General features: G+C 31.9%; 1 protein-coding gene across 1 annotated transcript; it reads left to right on the top strand.

Annotated features, from left to right (window-relative positions):
- Window positions 1-3018: 3018 nt before the first annotated feature.
- LOC143042430 (microfibril-associated glycoprotein 4-like) lies at window positions 3019-20337 on the top strand. Its single transcript, XM_076214715.1, has 7 exons — window positions 3019-3180; window positions 3645-3770; window positions 9198-9320; window positions 9833-9951; window positions 12928-13024; window positions 13735-13899; window positions 20067-20337. Exons 1-7 carry the CDS (start codon window positions 3087-3089, stop codon window positions 20297-20299), a joined length of 957 nt encoding a protein of 318 aa, XP_076070830.1. The 5' UTR covers window positions 3019-3086; the 3' UTR covers window positions 20300-20337.
- Window positions 20338-22956: the final 2619 nt, after the last annotated feature.

Genomic DNA, 22956 nt, shown 5'->3' with positions numbered 1-22956 from the left:
AATCAATCATCTTTTGAAAAATTCAAAAGATTTGAACAATAGGTTTAACAAATTTGGCAACTCGAAATGGCATCTTTTATATGCTAATATCGGCCAAATTTGGGTAGATATGTTATTTTTATCTATTTAATCCTAAATTGACAATAGCATATATAGTTTATGTTGATAACTGAGGCAAATTTTAGTTCACCGATAAACTTTACTTGTAGGTTTTTCTTTCATTCTAGATTTTGATTTGTGTCTGAACTAAAAAAGGGGGTATTAGAGTCAGCCCCCAAAATTGAATATGATTGGTGGGTATTTAAAATCATTTTTTTCTGAAAAAAAAAATGTGTCGTTTAATTTATTCCAAAAACTTGCCATTCCTACTTATCATGCTTATATATCAGTCTGTTGTTATTTCAAAATTAAAAAAAAAATACCAACCAGATTTTTTTCTATTAAAGTTTAAAATGTGGCCTCCACCCTGCAATTGGCTCAATAAATAAGGGCAAAGGCAATTTTGAAAGTTAATAATGTTCATAACTTTTTTCTTTGATCTAGGCCTCAGCTTTTTGGCATGTTGATGTATCATCATGATGTTATGCGTCTTGTATCATGATGACCTTCATATGACCTTAAAATTTTACCTCAAGGTCAACTAAATGTTTTTTTGCAAGAAACACAATTACTTCGTCGTCTTTGTTACTAGTCTAAGACATTACATCTTTGGCATGTGGATATAGTATCATGAGGTGGTGTACCCCTTTGCAACTTTAATCTTTGTGTGACCTTGAACTTGGACCAAGGACGATCACTGTATTTTTGGCAGGAAACAATTGAACAGATAATGACTTGTCTTTTGAACAAGGCCTGAAAATGTGGCTTGTTAATTCAATTCAATTGAGTTCTAAGTTTTATTTAGAGTCAATATTTAGACCCCGGATATTGAATATTGTGTATGAAGAAAAACAAATAAAGGATAACAACCGAAATATGGTCATTAAAAGATACAAACATTTCGATTCATTGCCAATGATTTCAAAAGCAACCGGGAAACAAATACGGAATCATTCTTTGATACCTCGAATAATATTTAAAGTCATAGTCATATACAACTTCAAATTGAACAAAAATGTTGCTTGAATGGCAAAATTTTACCATACAGCAAGTGTATGTGAACATTCTTGGGGGAAAAATCATCTATATGTTGAAAATATTAATACATGCACTGAAATTTAGTTATTGTCTTCACGTACACCAATTCGCCGACTTTTTTTCCGTATACAACTTGATAACGAAAACTCTCGTTAGGGCTTATACCATCACATAGCACAAGTGAGTAAGGAAAATTATGATGAAACATATTGCACTGGAAGGTAAACAGTAATAACTTATTCTCAAAGAACAAATTTAATACAACAAATCATTTAACCACTTTTAAGATACAGTTAGGTAAACAAATTCGAACCCATTGAAAAAAACATGATCATAGCTTTATTAACTTAAATATTTGTCACGTACTGGACCCAGCTGTTAATAAGTGCATGTTTATCAATGTATGGATTCTGTTACCTCCGGTAAGTATCTCGAAAGTAATAAGGTTGTAAAAATCTCGCACTGAATATAATATCATTGGTTCAAATATTATTTGTTGAAATTATATGAATGAATGATTTATTATAGTGCAACCTGTATATATACAATAAATACATATTAATACAATGTTACATTACAGTCAGCCAGATAGGCTTACGATGCACCGACAAATTTTAAAAAGCTCAAATTTTGAAAAATAGATAATACATAGTTTTGGAAGAATGTCTAAATTATCAGAAAATTCAACAGTTGAAGTAAAATAGTTCGATAATTTCTCTTTTGATACGATCACAGTCCAAGATAAAGTTCGCTATACATTTGATGTTGTTAGATAACAGTTCATTTAAGGCAACATTTGGAGGAAGTTCATTTATGCATAGAGGATAAGTAGGATCTGGTGATATTGCAGTAAATAGTTTATTTCTCAAAACTGAGTAACGATCACAGTATAAGATGAAGTGTTGCTCATCTTCAATAGATCCAGAATTGCACAGTTTACATAATCGTTGTTCGATGGGAATGTCCCTATATCGTCCTCGTTTGACCTCTAGTGGGAAAGTACCACAGCGAAATCTGGCGATTGCATATCTTTGTGTCCTTGTTAAATGCTTTTGTACGTACGGCTGGAGATAAAATTCGGTTTTTAAATGTTTATAGGTCCTCAACTTTGGCATATTGTTTATTTCGTTAAACAGCTTGTCTTTGAAGTCTGCTACAAGTTTACTTTTAAAAGAGTCTAGTATGAATCTTGTTGAGATAGCGTGTCGTTGTCAGTTATGTTTGAAAGATTGCATCTGTCTACAAGCTGTTAAACCACGTGTTTCGGTAACGTCTGGACATTTCACGATCCCAAAAAAACACTTTTTGGCCAATTCTGTGACCAGGCATGTTCATAAGACGACGCCATAAGCGGACAACGTTACACTGGTTGTGAATAAAAACAGGATGCCATCCCATGTCTGCTAATATCGCTGGAATTGGTGTTGTTTTGCCGACACCAAGAAAAGTTCTCATAGCTCTATAATATGAGCGTTCGAAATTGTCATATTGCTTTGCTCCCCATACCCCGGATGCATAATCAAGTACAGGAATAACAGTGTTTTCATAAATTGTCGTGAATATGTCGTAGTCCATATTACCCATATTAAATTTGGATAACATATGTATTATATATTTGTGATTATCATAAATAACCCTTACACAGAACTCAATTAGTCTATATAGTATATAGTGCATCGGTTCAATTATTTCGATAACATTTAAATAAGAAAACTGCATTATACATAATATAGATTTACTGAACAATACAGCTTGGTTAGTGAGTGAAGTCAATCAGAGAACACAAATCCCGTCATATATCAATATATCTCGTCCTATTTTTCTTAAGTATTTGCATCTACATATTTTGAAGAAATTGAATTATGTGATGGGATTTTGTTTACTAGTATCTATATATAGAACATTTATTCATTTCGTTGCCAGGAAAGACGCATAACTCAACTTGTACGATGTCAGATGAGTGTATAGAAACATTGTTTTGTATTCATGGAGCCTGTAAATGCGATAGGATAGATTATTGGATGGGAAACAAATGTAGTGCGAGTAAGAAATTTGATAGAAATCCTCTTATTTTTGTTTCTTTTGTTTAATGTTTTCTTTAGGAATATATATCCTTACCGCCATGTTTGTTGATGTTCCCTAATAACAGACTTAACATTCTCTGTGATTCATCTGTAGATAGTTTTTTAGCAAATGGTAGGAATTCATAGTTGTTAACAAATATTTATTGAACAATTTCAAATTTTATTCGAATTTAATATAAGAAAATAATTAATTTGAAATGAATTATAATGGATTTAAGTTTATTTGGTCTCTGATGGAAAGTTGTCTCATTTTCAGTTCTACCAAACCTACTTTTTGTTTTGTTTTCTCTACATCTTGTAATCAACTTAGACATGTATAATTCAACTTATCATCTTTCCATTTTATTATATCCATCATACACTCAGTATTCGACAGTGTTTATTGAAGACTGTTATTTGATTTTTTGGTACCATATTTTGAAGGAAAAGAAGCAAAATTAAATTGTACAGAGACAAAAGAATGCAAGGATACTTTACAGTGTGTGGATGATAAATGTGTATGCAATGAAGGAGATGATTGGTTTTGGAATGGACGCATATGCCGTCATAGTAAGAAACAAGGCGTTATTTGCAGTTCCAAATTATTGAACAAGTTAACTCATTTCTTTCTTTTAGCTTGTCCCTTGAAAAAATGTAAACTTGTTCTGAGAAAATGGACGTCACACGTAACTCCAAAAAATATAAATGAACCAAAATTAGAAAAAAACAAGACAAGAGTAACAAAGGCCAGATATTTTTGACTAAGACAGGCGCCAAAAATATGGCGGAGTCAAACATATTTTGTGAAATCTCAATCCATCCCCTATACCTCTAGTTAATGTGGAATAAAAAACCACAAACAGCAATGCGCAAAGTAATACTCAGTTGAAAAAAGTCCAAGCCCGATATCAAATAAGCTTAAGGAAACAGTGGAAACTAAGAACAAAAAGACAACGATGAACATAAATTGACAAAGAACTACTTGCAGTAACTATCATATCAGCTTCTGACCTCATAAAATATACTAGACAAATATAACCCGAATCATGCCAATAACTGGTTTTAGATTATATGTGTTTTTTTAGGACACAAAGATATAAATGGGAATCATTATTTATTCTAAAAAATGCAATCTTTAATGACTTGACAACAGTCTCGTTTCTATGTGACTTCTGAATAAGTCTGTTTAAAGGTTTGGTTGACATTTGAGGTGAATGACGACATTAGTGTCTTTCTATAGAATATATATTACCATAACAGATGAGATGTGAAATACCTAATTGTAAAAGATGTCTGCACGTTGATTTATATTAATGAATACCGATGATAACATTACGGGGGTACCCAACACTATACCCCAACAAATATTTGTCGTTTAATTTTTCTTGATAAATAAGGCCTAGCTAATCAATCATCTTTTGAAAAATTCAAAAGATTTGAACAATAGGTTTAACAAATTTGGCAACTCGAAATGGCATCTTTTATATGCTAATATCGGCCAAATTTGGGTAGATATGTTATTTTTATCTATTTAATCCTAAATTGACAATAGCATATATAGTTTATGTTGATAACTGAGGCAAATTTTAGTTCACCGATAAACTTTACTTGTAGGTTTTTCTTTCATTCTAGATTTTGATTTGTGTCTGAACTAAAAAAGGGGGTATTAGAGTCAGCCCCCAAAATTGAATATGATTGGTGGGTATTTAAAATCATTTTTTTCTGAAAAAAAAAATGTGTCGTTTAATTTATTCCAAAAACTTGCCATTCCTACTTATCATGCTTATATATCAGTCTGTTGTTATTTCAAAATTAAAAAAAAAATACCAACCAGATTTTTTTCTATTAAAGTTTAAAATGTGGCCTCCACCCTGCAATTGGCTCAATAAATAAGGGCAAAGGCAATTTTGAAAGTTAATAATGTTCATAACTTTTTTCTTTGATCTAGGCCTCAGCTTTTTGGCATGTTGATGTATCATCATGATGTTATGCGTCTTGTATCATGATGACCTTCATATGACCTTAAAATTTTACCTCAAGGTCAACTAAATGTTTTTTTGCAAGAAACACAATTACTTCGTCGTCTTTGTTACTAGTCTAAGACATTACATCTTTGGCATGTGGATATAGTATCATGAGGTGGTGTACCCCTTTGCAACTTTAATCTTTGTGTGACCTTGAACTTGGACCAAGGACGATCACTGTATTTTTGGCAGGAAACAATTGAACAGATAATGACTTGTCTTTTGAACAAGGCCTGAAAATGTGGCTTGTTAATTCAATTCAATTGAGTTCTAAGTTTTATTTAGAGTCAATATTTAATTAACAAATACAAATTACACATGCTCTTATCGACCATACAAGAATATAGACAAACATGTTGACATATCAACAAATTACATAAAGTACATGCAGTTATCTTAAAAAAACAACTCAAAAGACCGAGTGTCTATTGAAGAGAAAATTATGTACGTAACTATGCCACAGAATGTTGTTAAATTTCACATGCGGATTCTGATTGTAAAAGTACACGAGATAATAAAATGAAGCACAGAGTAATTGTTGTTGTTTTTGAGATATGAGCTGATGAAATTCAAAGCATGAGACACCAAAAATGCATAAAGGATACATAGGGAAAATCTTTAAAATCTGCTGATATTTTACATGATTAAGATTTTCAATTTTGTTGGTCTGCAGATAAGAAAAAAATATGTACGATTCAAAATAAACTACGGATCCATTGGTGTAAAGAACCACGGCTCCTGAAAGTCTGAACTAGATGATAGAAAAGAGATGACCGTGCTAAATCCTTATTTATAATCAAGATCGTTAAAGATAGAATTTTATGGTATTTTTGCAAAAGTTATGACATTTAGATGCAACTGGTGTTTAGATTAAAGCAAACTAGTCTTTAAAATGCTATCAAAATGTTAAAGTCTTTACTCACTTCATCTCTCATACCACCAAATATCAAACTGCAGTTACAGGTATATATTTGTTTGGCACCCTTAATATATAAAATCAGTCATAACCTTGTATTGAGACTTGAGAAGAAAAACTTTACAACATTGCATTCACTATTTCGGAGAGACACACACATTCCGTACGAAAATATAATTTGATAAAGCAAAAAACATATTCTATTTTTATCTTACATGTTTAGTTTCAGTTTCAACCATGGTTTTTCATTTAGATTTTACTTTTCCCAAAAAAAAATGCGGACGGCGAAGACACTTGTTTATCATATAGTTTCTACACCTGCCAGGATAAAGGGTGAAAACTGAGAGTTCAAAAATAACATCCTACAATTTTTTCACCACAGAATACACATATCATATATGATTGATTCAATTCTGATATGCGGTTTTTAAAATAAAGATGAACATGTTGTTTCTCCTGTGTTGCAATGCTCACAAAGAAACAACGGTAAGGTTTTCGTTATAATGATAAAGCAATGTCATAATAACGATATAGGAATGTTGTTATAACGACATGATGATGTCGTTATTACCTCATACATGTACCCTACAATTTTACTCATACCTACAATTTAAATCTAAAATACAGTTTTTACGTATCGTTGAGTCAAATCTAGTTTGATTTAAATCAATTTGGAACGAAAAGAAGCAGGTTTGTCCTTGGTTTATTAATTTTTATTTGGTTGTAATTTTTATTGTCAGCTTCTTACTTTTTGTACTTTATTATATTGTATGTAATGCCTAGGCCAAAAAAAAAAGAAAAAAAAGTTATCATGTCTTTTCTGTTTCCCTTCATTTGCCACTTTAAAAACTTTCTGACCTCCTGGTTTTCTTTTGTTAATTTCTTTTACTTTGAAACTTACCGATTTTGTCTCTTCAATGATTCATTTATCAAAGACTATTATGTAATTATTAATCAGTTAAAATATTAAATGAATGACAATAAGTGTGCATCTGCTCGTAGCAACAGTGTAAACATTATAATCCTTCTTGCATATTGCATGAGATTTTATAACGTTACAATGAAACATACTAAGAGTTATATTTTCATAGGTATTCCGTACCACTTTAAGTAAATGTTTCGACAAGTTTGTGATATTGAAAATATTATTGTAATTATTTTTCAGTAATACAGAGAATTCTTCTGTTAAAAATGAAAAACATCATAAAATACAGTGAAAATTGGATTTTGTAAACACCATAAGACGTCAACAGTAAGACGTCATCATCTAAATCAATAATTAACAAAAAGAAACTTAAAACCATCTCGTTTATTGTAAATTTGAGTAGTAAACTTCAAACTTGAGCCATCATTATTGAGAGACAATTTATCATCCAAGTATTTATAAGTGTTTTTAAATTGATATCAGATTTTGTTTTCATTGATCTTTGCTGATTTAAGTCGTTTATTGTAACAGAAAGAATGTACGCAATAAAAGAAAAACGAAAGATACCAGAGGGACAGTCAAACTCATAAATCGAAAATAAACTGACAACGCCATGGCTAAAAACGAAAAGACAAACAGACAAACAATAGTACACATGACACAACATAGAAAATTAAAGAATAAACAACACGAACCCCACCAAACACTAGAAGTGATCTCAGGTGCTCCGGAAGGGTAAGCAGATCCTGCTGTACATGTTGCACCCGTCGTGTTGCTTATGTTATAACAAATCCGGTAAATAGTCTAATTCGGTAGGTCAGATTCATGAAAGGGAAGGGGATTGCAGTTACGACTTAAGGAACATATCAATAAGTGGTGCACTGTTAGTTCCTATTAAAATTCGGATAACTTGGTTATAACAAAAATGTTATCTAGCTAACATTCAAATGCAGTTATCGTATCAAACCAGTTGACATAATTCTTTTGTCTGTTGTTACTAAAATTACATAATATAATTTGAACATACATATTCGCACTGCGACATTTTAAAAACCATTTCAATAAGTATGTGAATTTGTTATAAAAGAGGGACGAAAGATACCAAAGGGACTTTCAAACTCATAAATCTAAAACAAACTGACAACGCCATGGCTAAAAATAAAAAGGACAAACAAACAACAGCACACACGACACAACAAAGAAAACTAAAGAATAAACAACACGAACCCCACCAAAAAACTAGGGGTGATCTCAGGTGCTCCGGAAGGGTAGGCAGATCCTGCTCCACATGTGGCACCCGTCGTATTGCTTATGTGATTACAAATCCGGTAAATAGTCTAATTCGGTAGGTCACATTCATGAAAGGGAAGGGGATTGTAAGGAACATATCCGATATCATTTGTGAAACGGTTATTCCTGAGCAGCAACCCTCTATCAAGAAAATCATGATAGGAAATGCAAGCACGGGAATATCGTATCAGTTGGGAGATATACACCCCGTATGCAGGTGCTGCTGGAATGTTGCTACTTAGAAATGGACAGTTCACAATTGGAAAGCTGAAATCATCTCTTATAAATGAGACGAGGAAATCATCTCTTATAAATGAGACGAGGAAATCATCTCTTATAAATGAAACGAGGAGATGAGACAAGGTGGTACATAGGGTAAAACAAACTTTGAACAGATTCAAAACCACCAATATATGCATGTAATTTATCAAGTACTTCCAACGATATTCAAACACTACAAAAGTAATTAATTACACTGTTTTCAAAGGCCATATTTGAACAATGTGTTACCTGTTGTTTTATTGTGAATAATAAGTAGAACAGACAGTTTGGTTGTTGAATATTGGCACAACTTTTTGGAATTTTGGGTCCTCAATGCCCTTCAACATTGTACTTGTTTGGCTTTATAACTATTTTGATCTGACCGTCACTGGTAAGTCTTATGTAGACGAAACGCTCGCCTGGCGTACTAACTTATAATCCTAGTACATTTGATAACTATTGAAAACGAAATAAATCTCTGATTAGTTTTTGTATTATAAAACTATTTATTTTGGTAAAACAACTGAAAAGTTTAATATTTTTATCATCCGTTAATTAAGACTGTTAATTTTATTTGACAGGAAACACTTTAGGTCATTTTTGTCTTTCTCACAATGATTGTAAAGCATCACTTATATGTAATGATAATACATGTACTTGCAATAATACTGAATTATGGAATGGAGTAAGCTGTTCTGTTTCACGTAAGTAAGTTTAAGTGTATTTAATTATTTGAATGTTAAAGATTCGAACAAAATTAAAATATCTCTCTCTCAAGCAAACCAATAGTACACTCGTTATGAATGTGTTAAGTTGTTCTAGTCTAAATAAAAAAAAAGCAACAAAATTTAATCTCACTATGTGACAGATTAAAACATTATAGAAACAACTTACGATATTGATACATTTTTTTAATAAAATAAATGCAACGTTTGATTTTGTTTGCGTGTCACTTTTTGTGACTTCGAAGGATCAGTTAATCCTTCGCGTTGCTCAGTCTTTAATTTAATCCTTCGCGTTGTTCAGTCATTAATTTACTTAAAAGGACTTTGTTTATCTTTTAGCCGATTTTCCTTTGCTGGCATGGCATTGCCGTTTTCGTTTTGATTAATGCCCTGTTATCTTGTGTCTCTGTTTGATACGTACACAAGGGATAGAAGCATCTGTAAGTGCTGTTTTAATACAATTAAACACATATATACAACTTCTTCTATAGGACCAATGGAGTGCTATGACATCCCATTTAAAGCAAATGGCGTCTATGTAATATATCCAACTGACAGAATTCATCCAAAGCCTGTCTATTGTGTTTTACAAGACGGAATAAAATGGACGGTACGTGAAGTGTACAGATAATTTGGTTCAATATTTGTTCCGTACGTATCACAACAACTTAAGTCTGACAGAAATCCAGTCATATAATCAAATGTTTTAGAATGAAAAAGCTCTTAAAAAGTGCATACAGAAACAAATTGCAAGAACAAAAACCCACTAGATTGAAGCATATGAATACAATGGAATAATACCAGTAAAATTGGCAGCACTAGAAAATTTATTTCAAAATAACACCGTGAATAAAATTATTTGCCAACAGGACATTTTCTTTTTTGCATACCAGATTGAATCATACGTTTACGAACATTTATGGAATACAACAGCTGTCTTATGTAGTACTCTGATATAACCTTATGTTGTTTTATCATTACTTGATGGTATTTTGTATTTACATATTTTGGTTTTGACATGACGTAATAATGTTCTGATGTTACTCAATATGAAATAGTCATTACTTATTTATATTTCGATATTGCATGATATGGTTTCGCATGGACTTGATAAAGTTTTGTCATTACTTAATATGGTATTGTCATAACTCTATGTCGTTTAATCCTTATATGTGTTATTAGGCAGTCTGGTTTTAATATTAATTGATGTTGATGTGGATTAACGTTATGTTCTGTTATTAATTACGATAGTTCCTCATATGGCTTTAAAAGTACATTACGGTGTTTAAATTTCACACAACATGATATGTTTGTTCCAGTTTTTGATGTGGTCCTCTCACTCTTTGCTGTGGTTATCACATTAATTGATGAGGTAAAAAAACACTATTTTGGAAAATTTAGCTCTATTTTCAAAACCGTTTTCATGTTATATTTGCCTTAGATGAGTGTTACCGTCAATCGAGTTAGAGTTAATGTTAATAAAGTTAGAGTTACTTTTTGAAATAAACTTCTAGTTACAAAATGTAGCCCTCGATTTAAACTTAGAATTCAGGACATCATCACAATCAAAGTTCAAGTAAGCAAGGAAAATATAACTCTTATTAATAGTATGTTTCAAGAAGTGTGTTGAAATTCGAGTTTGGGTTACCTTTGAAGTGGTGTTCGAGTAAGAGTTGAGTCTCATTCAGATTAAGATTTTGAGTTAGAATAACAGTTATCTAACAAGAGTTCGTTTTATTTTCTATCACGTATATAAAGAGCTTTTGTCAGACTTTCGAAAAAAGAGTTATGTGGTATGCGTACAAACGATAAACAAGGTTACAGTATACAAAATACCACATAAAAATTGAAATCAAGTTGGACGTGGTGTGATTGACAATAAGTAAAAAAAAACTACGTGTATGCAACAGCGTTTAAATGCAGTTGTTGTATGCTATTATAGGCACCCAAAACTAATAACTAAACAATTAACGAAAAATACATATGACACACTTGAAACAACGACAACCATTACATTTGCGGGATCGTGACTTTCGGCAGGCACATAAGGAAAAAGCACGTGGCGGAGTCAAACCTATCTTTGGGCGCTATACCGTAAACCTTAATTATTAACTTAGTGCTTGGTTTAACAGATAATGGAATTAATTTAAATGTATGTTAAAAGATTGATATTCATATATGTTTAAAATATAATACAAGTTTAGAAAACACAACTTTAAATTGATGCTTTGCCGCTTAATCCAATATCTCCCTTTGTCCAGTAACTTTAGTGTGAGTTGATTCAAAGGGTTTCATTTGTTGACATTAAAGTACAAGTCATTTGATGAATGTCTAGCCTGTGATGTGAACGTCGCGAAAGTGAGACAAACAGAACTATATACCATTTGTTTCTTATTTTTGCCTGCCGTTCACCTTTTTTATACCAAATAACTCGAACTTTATTTTGAATTTCAACTCAATTACAAGCACATTAACAAGCAGAATGACAGGATTACAACATGTTGTGTAAAATCGTCAAATTTATAACCACAATTATTGAATGTTAAAGCAATCTGAAGAATTGGTTAATTGTCATTACGAAAAATAACAAAATCACATCATATAATGAAACAAAAACATTAATTTAAGCCATATACATAGCACAATACAATGTTATATGTTTTGCCAGTGTATGCTTTCTATATCATTATATTGAATGTAACATTATGTGAGTGCTTATGTACAATACTTACCAAACTAGTGCATTAATCGAGACTGAATTTCGTTGTATCCTCCCAAATTATATGTGTGATAACTTTTGTGTACAAGTACATATATATGCCATAATAATAATAATAAGCCATATTAAGCCTCCAGCCCCTTACTACAACGCGCACAAATACATCCACATCTTTTAACGACAATATGTTTTGTACTAATTCATTTTGTTTCATCAAACTGAAAGGTGATCATGCCTACGGCATTATATTAATATTTACAACTTATCTCGTTATATATATGTATTTATAGATTATCGTTGATCATTTCAACGAGATAGATTTTCTCGCGTGAGCCGGATTGGCGAAACCGAGAAAGCAATCGAGTTGAGATGACCAATGCTAATCTGTTTATCGCTGTTTTACCTATGACGACGTTATCAATTTCATTAGCAACGTCACATGCCTTTTTAGTTTCTAGCGATAATTTTCTATCTCAAGCGAGTAGCATGATATGAAAAATTAGCACAAAAAAGATCAAAGGAAAATTGCACAAAATAGCGATAAAACTGTTTATAGATCTAATGTAAACTAATGAATGTATTATGTGAGATGTGTTTAACTTTTGTGTTAACTCACAAAATGATATTCAATAAGTAAAGTGGATATTTGGCAGACCTGTTTTCTCCGAATAGGAGCGAGAACGTAACACAAGGGCACAAAGTATGCTGTTCACGGCTATATCTGCTAAAAACAGAATTTGAACAGAACTTGTCTAGTTGCTCTGACTTTTGTTTTATTTTGCATTGCCTTTTCAACATACACTTTTAAAATTACTGCGAAGATAAGTATATTGATAACCATTTATTTTATTCAATATACTGTCCTAGGTAATTCAAAGAAGGTTTAACGGATCAGTTAACTTTACTAGAAATTGGACAAGCTATAAAAGTGGATTTGGTAACGTAAATGGCGAATATTGGCTAGGTAAGTTTAAGTACTTACAGTGTAGTTAAGAAGTTATTATCTTTTGGAGAAGAAAATAAAACAATACATGATGCTTAAATTTTACTCGAGTGATATATGTTGCCTTTGATACTCTAAAAAATATATCACATGAAATTGTGCTCATATACATTAATTTTGTTTGGTAATTTTCGTATATTCTGAAAAACCGGGGTATCAATTCCTTAACATCATTCCAAATCTACAACACTTCGAATCATGCATGATGACTGTGCATTTATTGTTATAAATGTAAAACAAGATAACATTGTAGTCTTTTTTCTGTTATTTATCTACAAAGTTAAAAATTGTGCACATTTTTTTTTAAACTTTACGGCAGTTTTATATCAATATTCAAAACTTAATCGAAAAAAAACCACGAGGTCCATTAAAGTTTTAAATTTGAACTTTATGTTACAGACCTATGAGCTTTGAATTACATATATTTTAATCATTGTTTGCCTTTCATAGTTGATGTGTTTCCCTCGGTTTTAGTGTGTAATCCGGACTCAATCGATTTATGACTTTCGAACAGCAGTATACTACTCTTGCCTTTATTTACAGCTAAAACGTATGTCGACATATAATACGTACACTATTGGGTGTCTACTGTAACAGCAGCACACTATGTCCGTAATTTTTACGTACGTCATGTAGTAAATGATTATATTCACCACTTTTTGCTTCAATAGGAAATGAATATATTCATCTTATTTCGTCTAATGGTCGACACAAAATCCGCTTCCAGCTATGGAAGGCTAATGGTACCAACAAGTATGCAGATTACTCAACTTTTAGCATTGGAAATGAGGCTAACAAATATTTACTCACAGTAAATGGCTACAGTGGAACAGCCGGTAATAATTATTCTATGATTAACAAGTGCTGATGAAAAAAATGTTTTTTAAAGCATGATGTCTTGTGTTATTTAAATGACCGTCTACTCTGTTAACTAATTGCAGTTTTTCAACACGTATCACTTTTTGTTTCAAAGTTTTCAAAGATAAACCCATTTTCGCCGGATATAATATCAGCATCTAGGTCATTTGTCTTTTATATATATATTTGAAAGGCATTGGTTTCCTTGATCTTGAATAGTATCAAACACCATTCCCGAGAAATTATTACTAAGGTTTGAAAATATTGTACCCAATTGAAACGAAAGAACGAAAATCAGACCGTTGTAAGAATCATCAAAAGTTGAAAAAAAACTCTCTGGTTTTGCTTTTTCATGATGATAAGATGACAAATCAATATCTTTTAAGAGAAATAAAACAGACAAAAGGCAAATGGTAAGTTTAAAACTAAGCAAGTCAAGGATAAATGTTAAAGTTAAAGTAATCGATACAAAATTATTTGTTTATCCATCATTTATTTGACCGTAACTACTGAAATGTTTTGCTAATATCATGATGATTTACGTCAAATATAATAGTGATATACAGGTTTGAATCAGACATGCAACTATCAATACGATATTCAAAACAGATAACATGCTAACGCTTAGCAGGTGATATTAGGAGTACCTGTCATTACGTTGTTTGGTGAACTAGTTTTAGGATTTCAGAAAATGTAAAAAAAATAATCCGAAAATAAATAGATACACGTAGTAACATTATTTGCTATTAATATATATTTACAGAAAGAGGACAAAACGAACACAACCAGATTATAAAAATACACAAACTACGCCTAAATTATGTTAATGTAAAAATGTAGGTTTAATGCAGATTGAACAGAAAAGTATAGTGTAAAAATACAGCATGCAAATAGGAAAATATAAGAATTACATTTTCCCATATCACTCTATAGTGTGACCTTAAAGGGATTCAAACACACAGACAGCATCTTCGCTTTCACTTTGTGAAGCAAATTCGACGATTCAGAATTTATTTGCATAACACTGACAAATTTTGCCACGTAAATTTTACATGAATCTAACCTGAAACAAGCTCATTTGTGAAACTCACGTAAATACAGTTTAACTCTACAACATATTTGATAATTGTTTTGATTAGATCAACAATAGCACACAGCACAATGTTTCTGACAGACAAGTATATTGTATAAATTAATATATCAAAAACCTTTCATAATAAATAAGTGTGTTCGACATTATCTATACATGTAATAGAACATGCACATTTTTTTTTTATTTGAACTTAGACCATTTACAACTTATTTGTAACCACTAAAACACCTTGACATTTTTTGTTTTTTTAACCTAATGTTACCTTGGGTGTAGTGATATGTTCAAATTAGTTTTATACAACCCACAGTACAACCAAAAGTTGAACATCTGCTTGGTCAAAAATTGATGAACAACTACTAGTATTCAGCAAGTTCCGGCAAGAATAATGAGATAATGACAGATGTTTCGTATGACAAAACTGCATCGGTCTTTGCAAGAACTATTTGAGGGGTATGTTGAAGGCCTGCTGTAAGACAATTTTTTTTCGTTTCCGACAAATTCTTATTTTCAAGTGTCAGTCAAATTTCCATCTTAAATTGCGGACTCTTAATTTTTTGAAGCTATCTTTTATATATCATATTCATGTTCATTTATTTCGTCCTGAACATATTTGAAATATGTACCACTGAACGAAAAACAAACCTTGAATACTCTGAAAAATAGTCACATTTTTTAGAGGTATGAAAGTTCAATACTTGAAATATAATATGTATAAGCGAAGGGAAAAAGTTTACTATTGAGACTACAATTAAATAAATTAATTATTTTTTTCTGATTGGCTGCTATAAACTGTTTATCAGCTCATAGACGTAACTTTGGCATGTGACCATGATGTCACAAACGTTTTTTTTTAATGGTGTACTCCATAAAAATGGAATTTATATTTAAATTACAAGGAAAGATTGTATTTTTTTCTGTCTATTAGTATGGTGACAAATAACATGAATAAGGTAAATTTGAAAATTTAATGGACCGAAATACCTCACGGCTAATGTTGGTCCTATTTTGTAGATACATATAATATCCTTGATTAAGGCATGTCGTAGAGTGCCAAAGTGGTGCAGATTTTTGAAAACTGCAGTCACAGGTCAAAAGGGGGGATTTTTTAGAAAATCGCAAATTTTAGACATTGTGGACAATTTCTGAGTAGTCTCCCGTGCTATCCGAGAATTTTTTTCAATGGAAGCATGCGCTAGGAATGCTCCAAAAGTATAGCTAAACATATTTATGTCTGATTATCAGAGACTAGTGATACATACCCTCGCTTGCAACATGTAAGAAAATGAAACAAATATCTTTATCTACGGAAATTATCGACAAAAATATTCATAATTAAGATTTAGCTATGTAATAATATATGGCCAGATATAAAGATATTTTTGGGAACGTTGAGTTAAAATGTCATTAAGAACGTTAACAGAGGAGAAATAAAAACTGTGAAGTTAACACACGGTCCATGGTGTTATGAAAAAAAGATGAAACTTTTGGCTGATTATTTTAACTTAAAAAGATGTTAGAACTATAAAAATTAGTCTTAATGTTCATGAGACTATAGTATATTAAGTTTTTTTATGTTAATAAATAAATCAGTACTAGACCAATACTACATTGAGATGATGTGTCCCCCTTTTTTGTTATTAAACATCCGACATACATGGTTGTCGTTTGTTGATGTGGTTCATAAATGTTTATAGTTTTTTATATAGATTAAACCGTTGCAATGGTTTTATATTAGTCATTTTTGGAGCTCTAACTGTTCAGGTGTGAGCCAAGGCTCCGTTTTGAAGACCGTACTTTGACCTATAATGGTGAACTTTGACAAATTAGGACCTGAATTGAGAGTTATCTCATTGGAACTCATACTATATCTTCTTATATCTATGAACAATGGAATATACAACAGACATGAAAGCCCGATATATGTATGTGAACTACAAACAAACACGATTCACAGTAGTATTATGCCTCAAAAGTTGCTGTCTATGTATACTCATAATACAATAACACTAGACATCAAGATGCACATCGATTTGATGAAGTGATGGAATACTAGAAAAAAAGTGGATGTCATTGTATGGCGCCGACAATACTTATAAGTTTATTCAGTTCACCATGTACAGATTGACCATTTCTTCTAGGGTCATTTTAATTCCCGGTGAATCGATTTTCACTGCAACATATTTGTCAATATGAAAACCAGCTTGATTGACAAATTTTGATACAGGCATTTTTTCCCGACCCCTTGTATCGTCTTCCTTTTTCAATTTCGCTAAGAGAAGACGTGTCGAATCCTGTTAGAGCGCGAGCTGCTGTAAGTGTGCCAGACATCAGGGGGTCCAATAACTTTTAACAAAGTGCATATGGTGAATAGGTAAACACTGTCTTGGTTGAAGATACGCCTCCAGTCTAAAATCACAATTCATCATGTTTGACATCTAAGAGACGACCTTATTAGAAATACGACGTAACTGTCATGATTTTAATATGAAGCAACCCCTGGAATAACTTTTCAATTTTTGTTTATTGGAAAAAAGAGGCACATAATAATTCGTATATCTGCCTCTTCAGTCCCTTACATATCCTAAATAAAACTGCATCACAGTCTATAGATTTTGAAAAGATCTCGCTAGAAATATTTCATCATGTTCTTGCAAATCAAAATCATTGTAGTGCGATATTGCACAATTACAACGTACAAACAAATCTTATCAACCCATGTTTATTTTCAGGTGCACAAAGAAATTTCTTACAATCTCTAATTGATCTGCATTCAATGACTTGAAGAACAATTTGGATCTACCACCATTTGAAATAAACCTGATTGTCCCTTTGACGCCTTTAATAGCTGACTGTGGTATGGGATTTGCTCATTGTTGAACGTCGTGCGGTAATCTATAGTTGTACATATCTGTGTCATTTGGTCTCTTATAAAGAGTTGTTCCATTAATTGGCAATCATACCACATCTTCTTTTATATACACCAATGTCCGATATAAGGGGCGGGTTTGGCGCCCGCTGACATGTTTAACCTCGTCACATTCTGTATGTGGCTGTCCCAAGTCAGGAGCCTGTTATTTGTTGCTGTTACATTTTTTTATTCGTTTATAATTTTGTACATTCATTAGGCCGTTTTGATTTCGTTTGAATTGTTTTACATTTGTAAATTCGGTCTCTTTATTGCTGACTATGCGATAAGGGCTTTGCTTCTTGTTAAAGGCCGTACTGTGATCTATAATTGTAAATGTATGTGTAATTTCTGGAGATTTGTCTAATTGGCAATCATACCACATTTTTATTTTTATTGTTTTAAAGAAGTCATTAGCCAAATCTCAATAACTGTTGTACCATTTTACATAAAGATTTTGGACAATACCAATACCATCTATCTGATCAAGGGTGTACTGGTTTTTCAAAAAGGAACATCACACACTCAGCTAAAGTATACATTTCCGTTTAGTATTAAATGATAATGCATTGTAATCATTATTCATTTGAAAATAATTATCAACTTCTAACCAGTCAAAATATTTATCAGAGAGGTTGGAATACATTGTAAAGATAGAAATAATTTGAAATTTCAAAACAGCTTTTCAAATTTGTAAAATGTAATATCTGTAATATCTGTAAACAAATGTAACTGGCAAACTATACGACAACGAACATAATTTGTCTTTCTTTCGCAAGCATTTCGTCATGTAGACTTTCTATTAGTATTTGAAAAGCAACGTCATGCCCCGATTAATTTGAAGCATCAGAAGCAAATTAATTTTTAATTTCATCAAGTTGTTAACAGTGCATGCTGAATGTTGAAGCGGCTTTTCCTTTAAGTTATTTATGAAGAGTAACTCACCACTGGATGCACTGCATGATAATTTGCGTCATTTGAAACAATATCGGCACGCTCAAATGACTCGACATGTATGGATTGCTTAGCTTGTTGTCTGATTTTTTCTCCAGAATAGAGATTTTATACCAGTCATTGAAATGCCATTAAGCGTGTTATAACGAAAGTTGATTCATCGTCACACACATGTTTTTGTTTCACTAATTCAAATGCATGATAATAAAATCTTCTTGGACATGTAAAGGCTTAATAACACGATCTAAGGCTAAGCTACTTTACTTGTTCTTATTTAATGGAGTTAACACTTACAATAATGTTCCGGAATTTTTCGGATGTGTTCCAATGTGGTTTAAAATTAGCCTTTTTATTCAAGCACAAAGCCAAAACTATTGATATAAATACATATTCTTTTTTAAATCAATAGTTTTGAAAGAGCATATTAAATTCATTGCATTTCATATGACAGGAGAAAATAGGAAAGGGGAACGTTACATTACTTATTGAGGTGAAAATTAAGTAGTAAGACTGCTATACGATAAGTTTTATAAAATGCTTGTCATGCTTGTAAAAGTTGATTTATATGTTCTATCAAATTTTATATATCCAAACTTTATAAGTATTGGTTGTTCCACTATTTTTGTGAAAATTAACTATTGATGATATATAAATAAGAAAAGTAATATACTTTGACAGACGGTAAGAGTAAAAAAAATGTTACATACATTTGAAATCGTCCAATTCACTCAATTCATATGTTCATATATTAAAATTTGATGGAAAAAAAACCTGATACATCACTTTTTCATCTGATACGAATTTGTTTAAGATATCTTCATTCGGGAATTTATAATAGGCGTTCCTGTGTTTGAAAATGGAAAAGAAAAAAATCAGAAAATCACACTTTAACGCGATTTTACAAAACACAGCACCGCAAAAATCCCTACGACAGGGCTAAAATGAAAGTATAAAGTTTTCATGTTGCCTTTATTCATGTGAATTTTCAGCCGTGAGATATTTGGGTCCACTAAACGCCTTAAATAAGGTACTTTTCCCGATATGCCACTCCACTATTTGGAATGACATACAAATGTGTTTCACACTGCTAATATATCCGCTACACGCATTATTCAATGTGGACCACATTGTTTTTGTTATTTCTTCATAGAATTATTACAGTCATTCCTTAACTATCATTTGTGGTTTTTCAGGGGATAGCCTGATAAATGTAGGAAGTCAGGGAAAAGCGGCCGGAAAAAGATTCTCAACATTTGATTCTGATAATGATCCAGATTCAAGGAACTGTGCAGCCCTTGTGCATGGTGGTTGGTGGTACAGTATGTGTGAATACGCTGACCTTAATCAGCTTTACAGAAGAATGTTTTGGGTTTATAATATTGGACACGTAAACAAATCAATAATGATGATTTCAAGAGAAACATGATAGTACAATTCAATAAACAAGTTCCTTTAATTCATTAGTTGGAGTATATGAATTTATAAATCTGATTAAAATAAAATATGAATACATTCTTTTGTTCTGCATCAGCTCTTACGATTTGAAATATATGTCGCCATGTCTTCCGTAATATAATTTGACGTGATCATACAGGACTTATCTCTGAATTCTTACTTGAAATGGGCATCACATCGGATGTGACTGGTGGTTATTTTCTTACCTTTTAGTGTTCTGTGTACACCTTTTGTTTTGCTTCATCGTCAATTTTAATGTTTATCGGTTCTTTGTCATTTATATCTTATTGCCTTCTTCGTCAATTATTCCCAACCTAACGACCTGACGATGTATTGTAGATATGTAATATCTCATTTTTATTTTAAATTATGGCTTATAAAAAGCAACCTTCGTAAGTCCTTATCTCATGGTTCATAAAAGGCAGATAGCAACTTTTTTTAAAGAAGAGAAGACAGTCACGCAGCTGACTGGACTTAATGCATTAACAGTTTTTGAATACATGTAAGTTAAATTGTGTGAATTTATTTATTTTACAGTAATGAAATGAATATTTCGCTCATCATAAAATCTGAAACCAATAGACATCATGAAGCCTTATTCATCTTGGTAATGACCAAATCAACAAATATATCAATTACGTAATTGTTGAAATGTCTGCTTCTCGATGTGTGTGTTTACATTACTTACTTGATTTCACACGTTTTGTATTTGTGTGTACGTTTATCAGGTTTAAACTCATGGGTCAGGGTTTGCCCATATACCTCTAGTTTTACACATGTATTTTAAGACTTTAACACATCAAAAGCTAAGAAGATATACAACATATATATATATACTTCGACAACTGCCACATATATTTATCTTTTTTTCACATGCATAGGAGTGACTGCCAGTATGAACATATATAATATATATGTATGTATATATGTATGTGTGTTTCTATAACCGAAAATTGCATCACATATGGTTTTAACTTGTATTGTCAAGTTACTGTTGTGATAAAACCGTTGAACCTATGTTTCGCACTCATTTGAAATCACTAGTGTGTGCTCCTTCTTGGTGTTTTAAATGATAGTTGATAGAAACTTTTTTCACAAACATTACCTCATAAGGGCTTTTAACAGAAGCTAACTCTCTTGTCGTTTCTCTGTTGGTCGTACAGAAAAAAAGCTGTACTAAATGTATGATCATAATACATCACACTTGCACAATAAGTAGAAAATACATATAGGCCAATAAAAAACACAACTTTGAGAAATCAGACTCATATGGTTGTTCATTATTATTTTGTCATGCAAGTCTTAAATCCGTTTTTAAATGACCCACGTAATCATTTCCATCAGGGTTATCCCAAATGCTCCGGAACAATATAGCAGTCTTTGTTCGTCTGCGTGTGTTTATGCAATATTTGTTATATGTATGATATAATCTACCACAAAACATTCCAAAGTTCATTTCCATAATCGAATCTGATTTTAAGCATTATTGAAGATAAAATTAAGTTACTTGTAATAGTTTCTATATTTATATTAACCCACTAAATTCATTCTTTATGGATAGACAACTGCTAATCGTTCATTTTGGATTCATTGATGAGATGGATTTCTACTGCCTGACTAGGACAGTGTAGGAACAGAGATTGCCTTTGATTGTAATTTCAGTTTACATCATGTTAACGAAAATTAGTTTCTTGAAAGCTTTAGATAGATTTTCTGGATATTTTTATTACCATATTTAAATCTCTGTTCAAAGTAAGGCCTCTATTTGTTCATGAGAAAAGAATTACATACTATAAGCAATTGAAAACAAATTTTGAATGTCCATAGTTGGTTGCAAGGTTAACTTTTTTAATTTATCAAACATTTCATGATTTCTATTGACATCCAGATTTTTAGTTTGAGTGTAAATATATATTAATATAGATTAAATGTTTCCTAATGAACTCTTTGCAAGCCACAACTAATCAACCCCCAAAAAACGCTGAAAGTTTATAAATAGTATATGGAAATAGTATATAAATAAATAATCCACTGTCAATTTCGGAACAGTTTTTTTCCGAATGGTGTTGTCCCTCTGGCATTAAACTTGGCTCATCATATCACCATTAGAGGAGAAGCAGGTATTTTTCAAGCTTGTGACAGAACACGCGTCTCACCATAATACAAGAACGACATGTAATAGGTGGGTTTTTTTTCTTCCGTTTTTTTTACTGTTATAATTTCAGATCAATGAATAACGCCAATAATGAAACACAATGACTACAAAGTTTTGTCAGCATCGATTCACCGTGCCAGCAGCATGTAATCCTTTTATTAGCTCACCTGACCCGAAGGACTAAGTGAGCTTTTCTCACCACTTTGCGTCCGTCGTCGTCGTTGTCGTCGTCGTCCGTCGTCGTTAACTTTTACAAAAATCTTCTTTTCTGAAACTACTGGGCAAAATTTCACCAAATTTGGCCACAATCATCATTTGGGTATCTAGTATAAAAAATGTGTCCGGTGAGTGTGACCCGGCCAACTAAACAAGATGGCCGCCATGTCTAAAAAGAAAATAGTGGTAAAATGCAGTTTTTGGCTTATATCTCAAAAACCAAAGCATTTAGAGCAAATCTGACATGGGGTTTAATT

This window comes from Mytilus galloprovincialis, chromosome 8 (assembly GCF_965363235.1).
Source record: "Mytilus galloprovincialis chromosome 8, xbMytGall1.hap1.1, whole genome shotgun sequence".
NCBI lineage: Eukaryota > Metazoa > Mollusca > Bivalvia > Mytilida > Mytilidae > Mytilus > Mytilus galloprovincialis.
The sequence above is the reverse complement of the archived record's forward strand: the minus strand, read 5'-3'. Positions and strand labels throughout refer to the sequence as shown.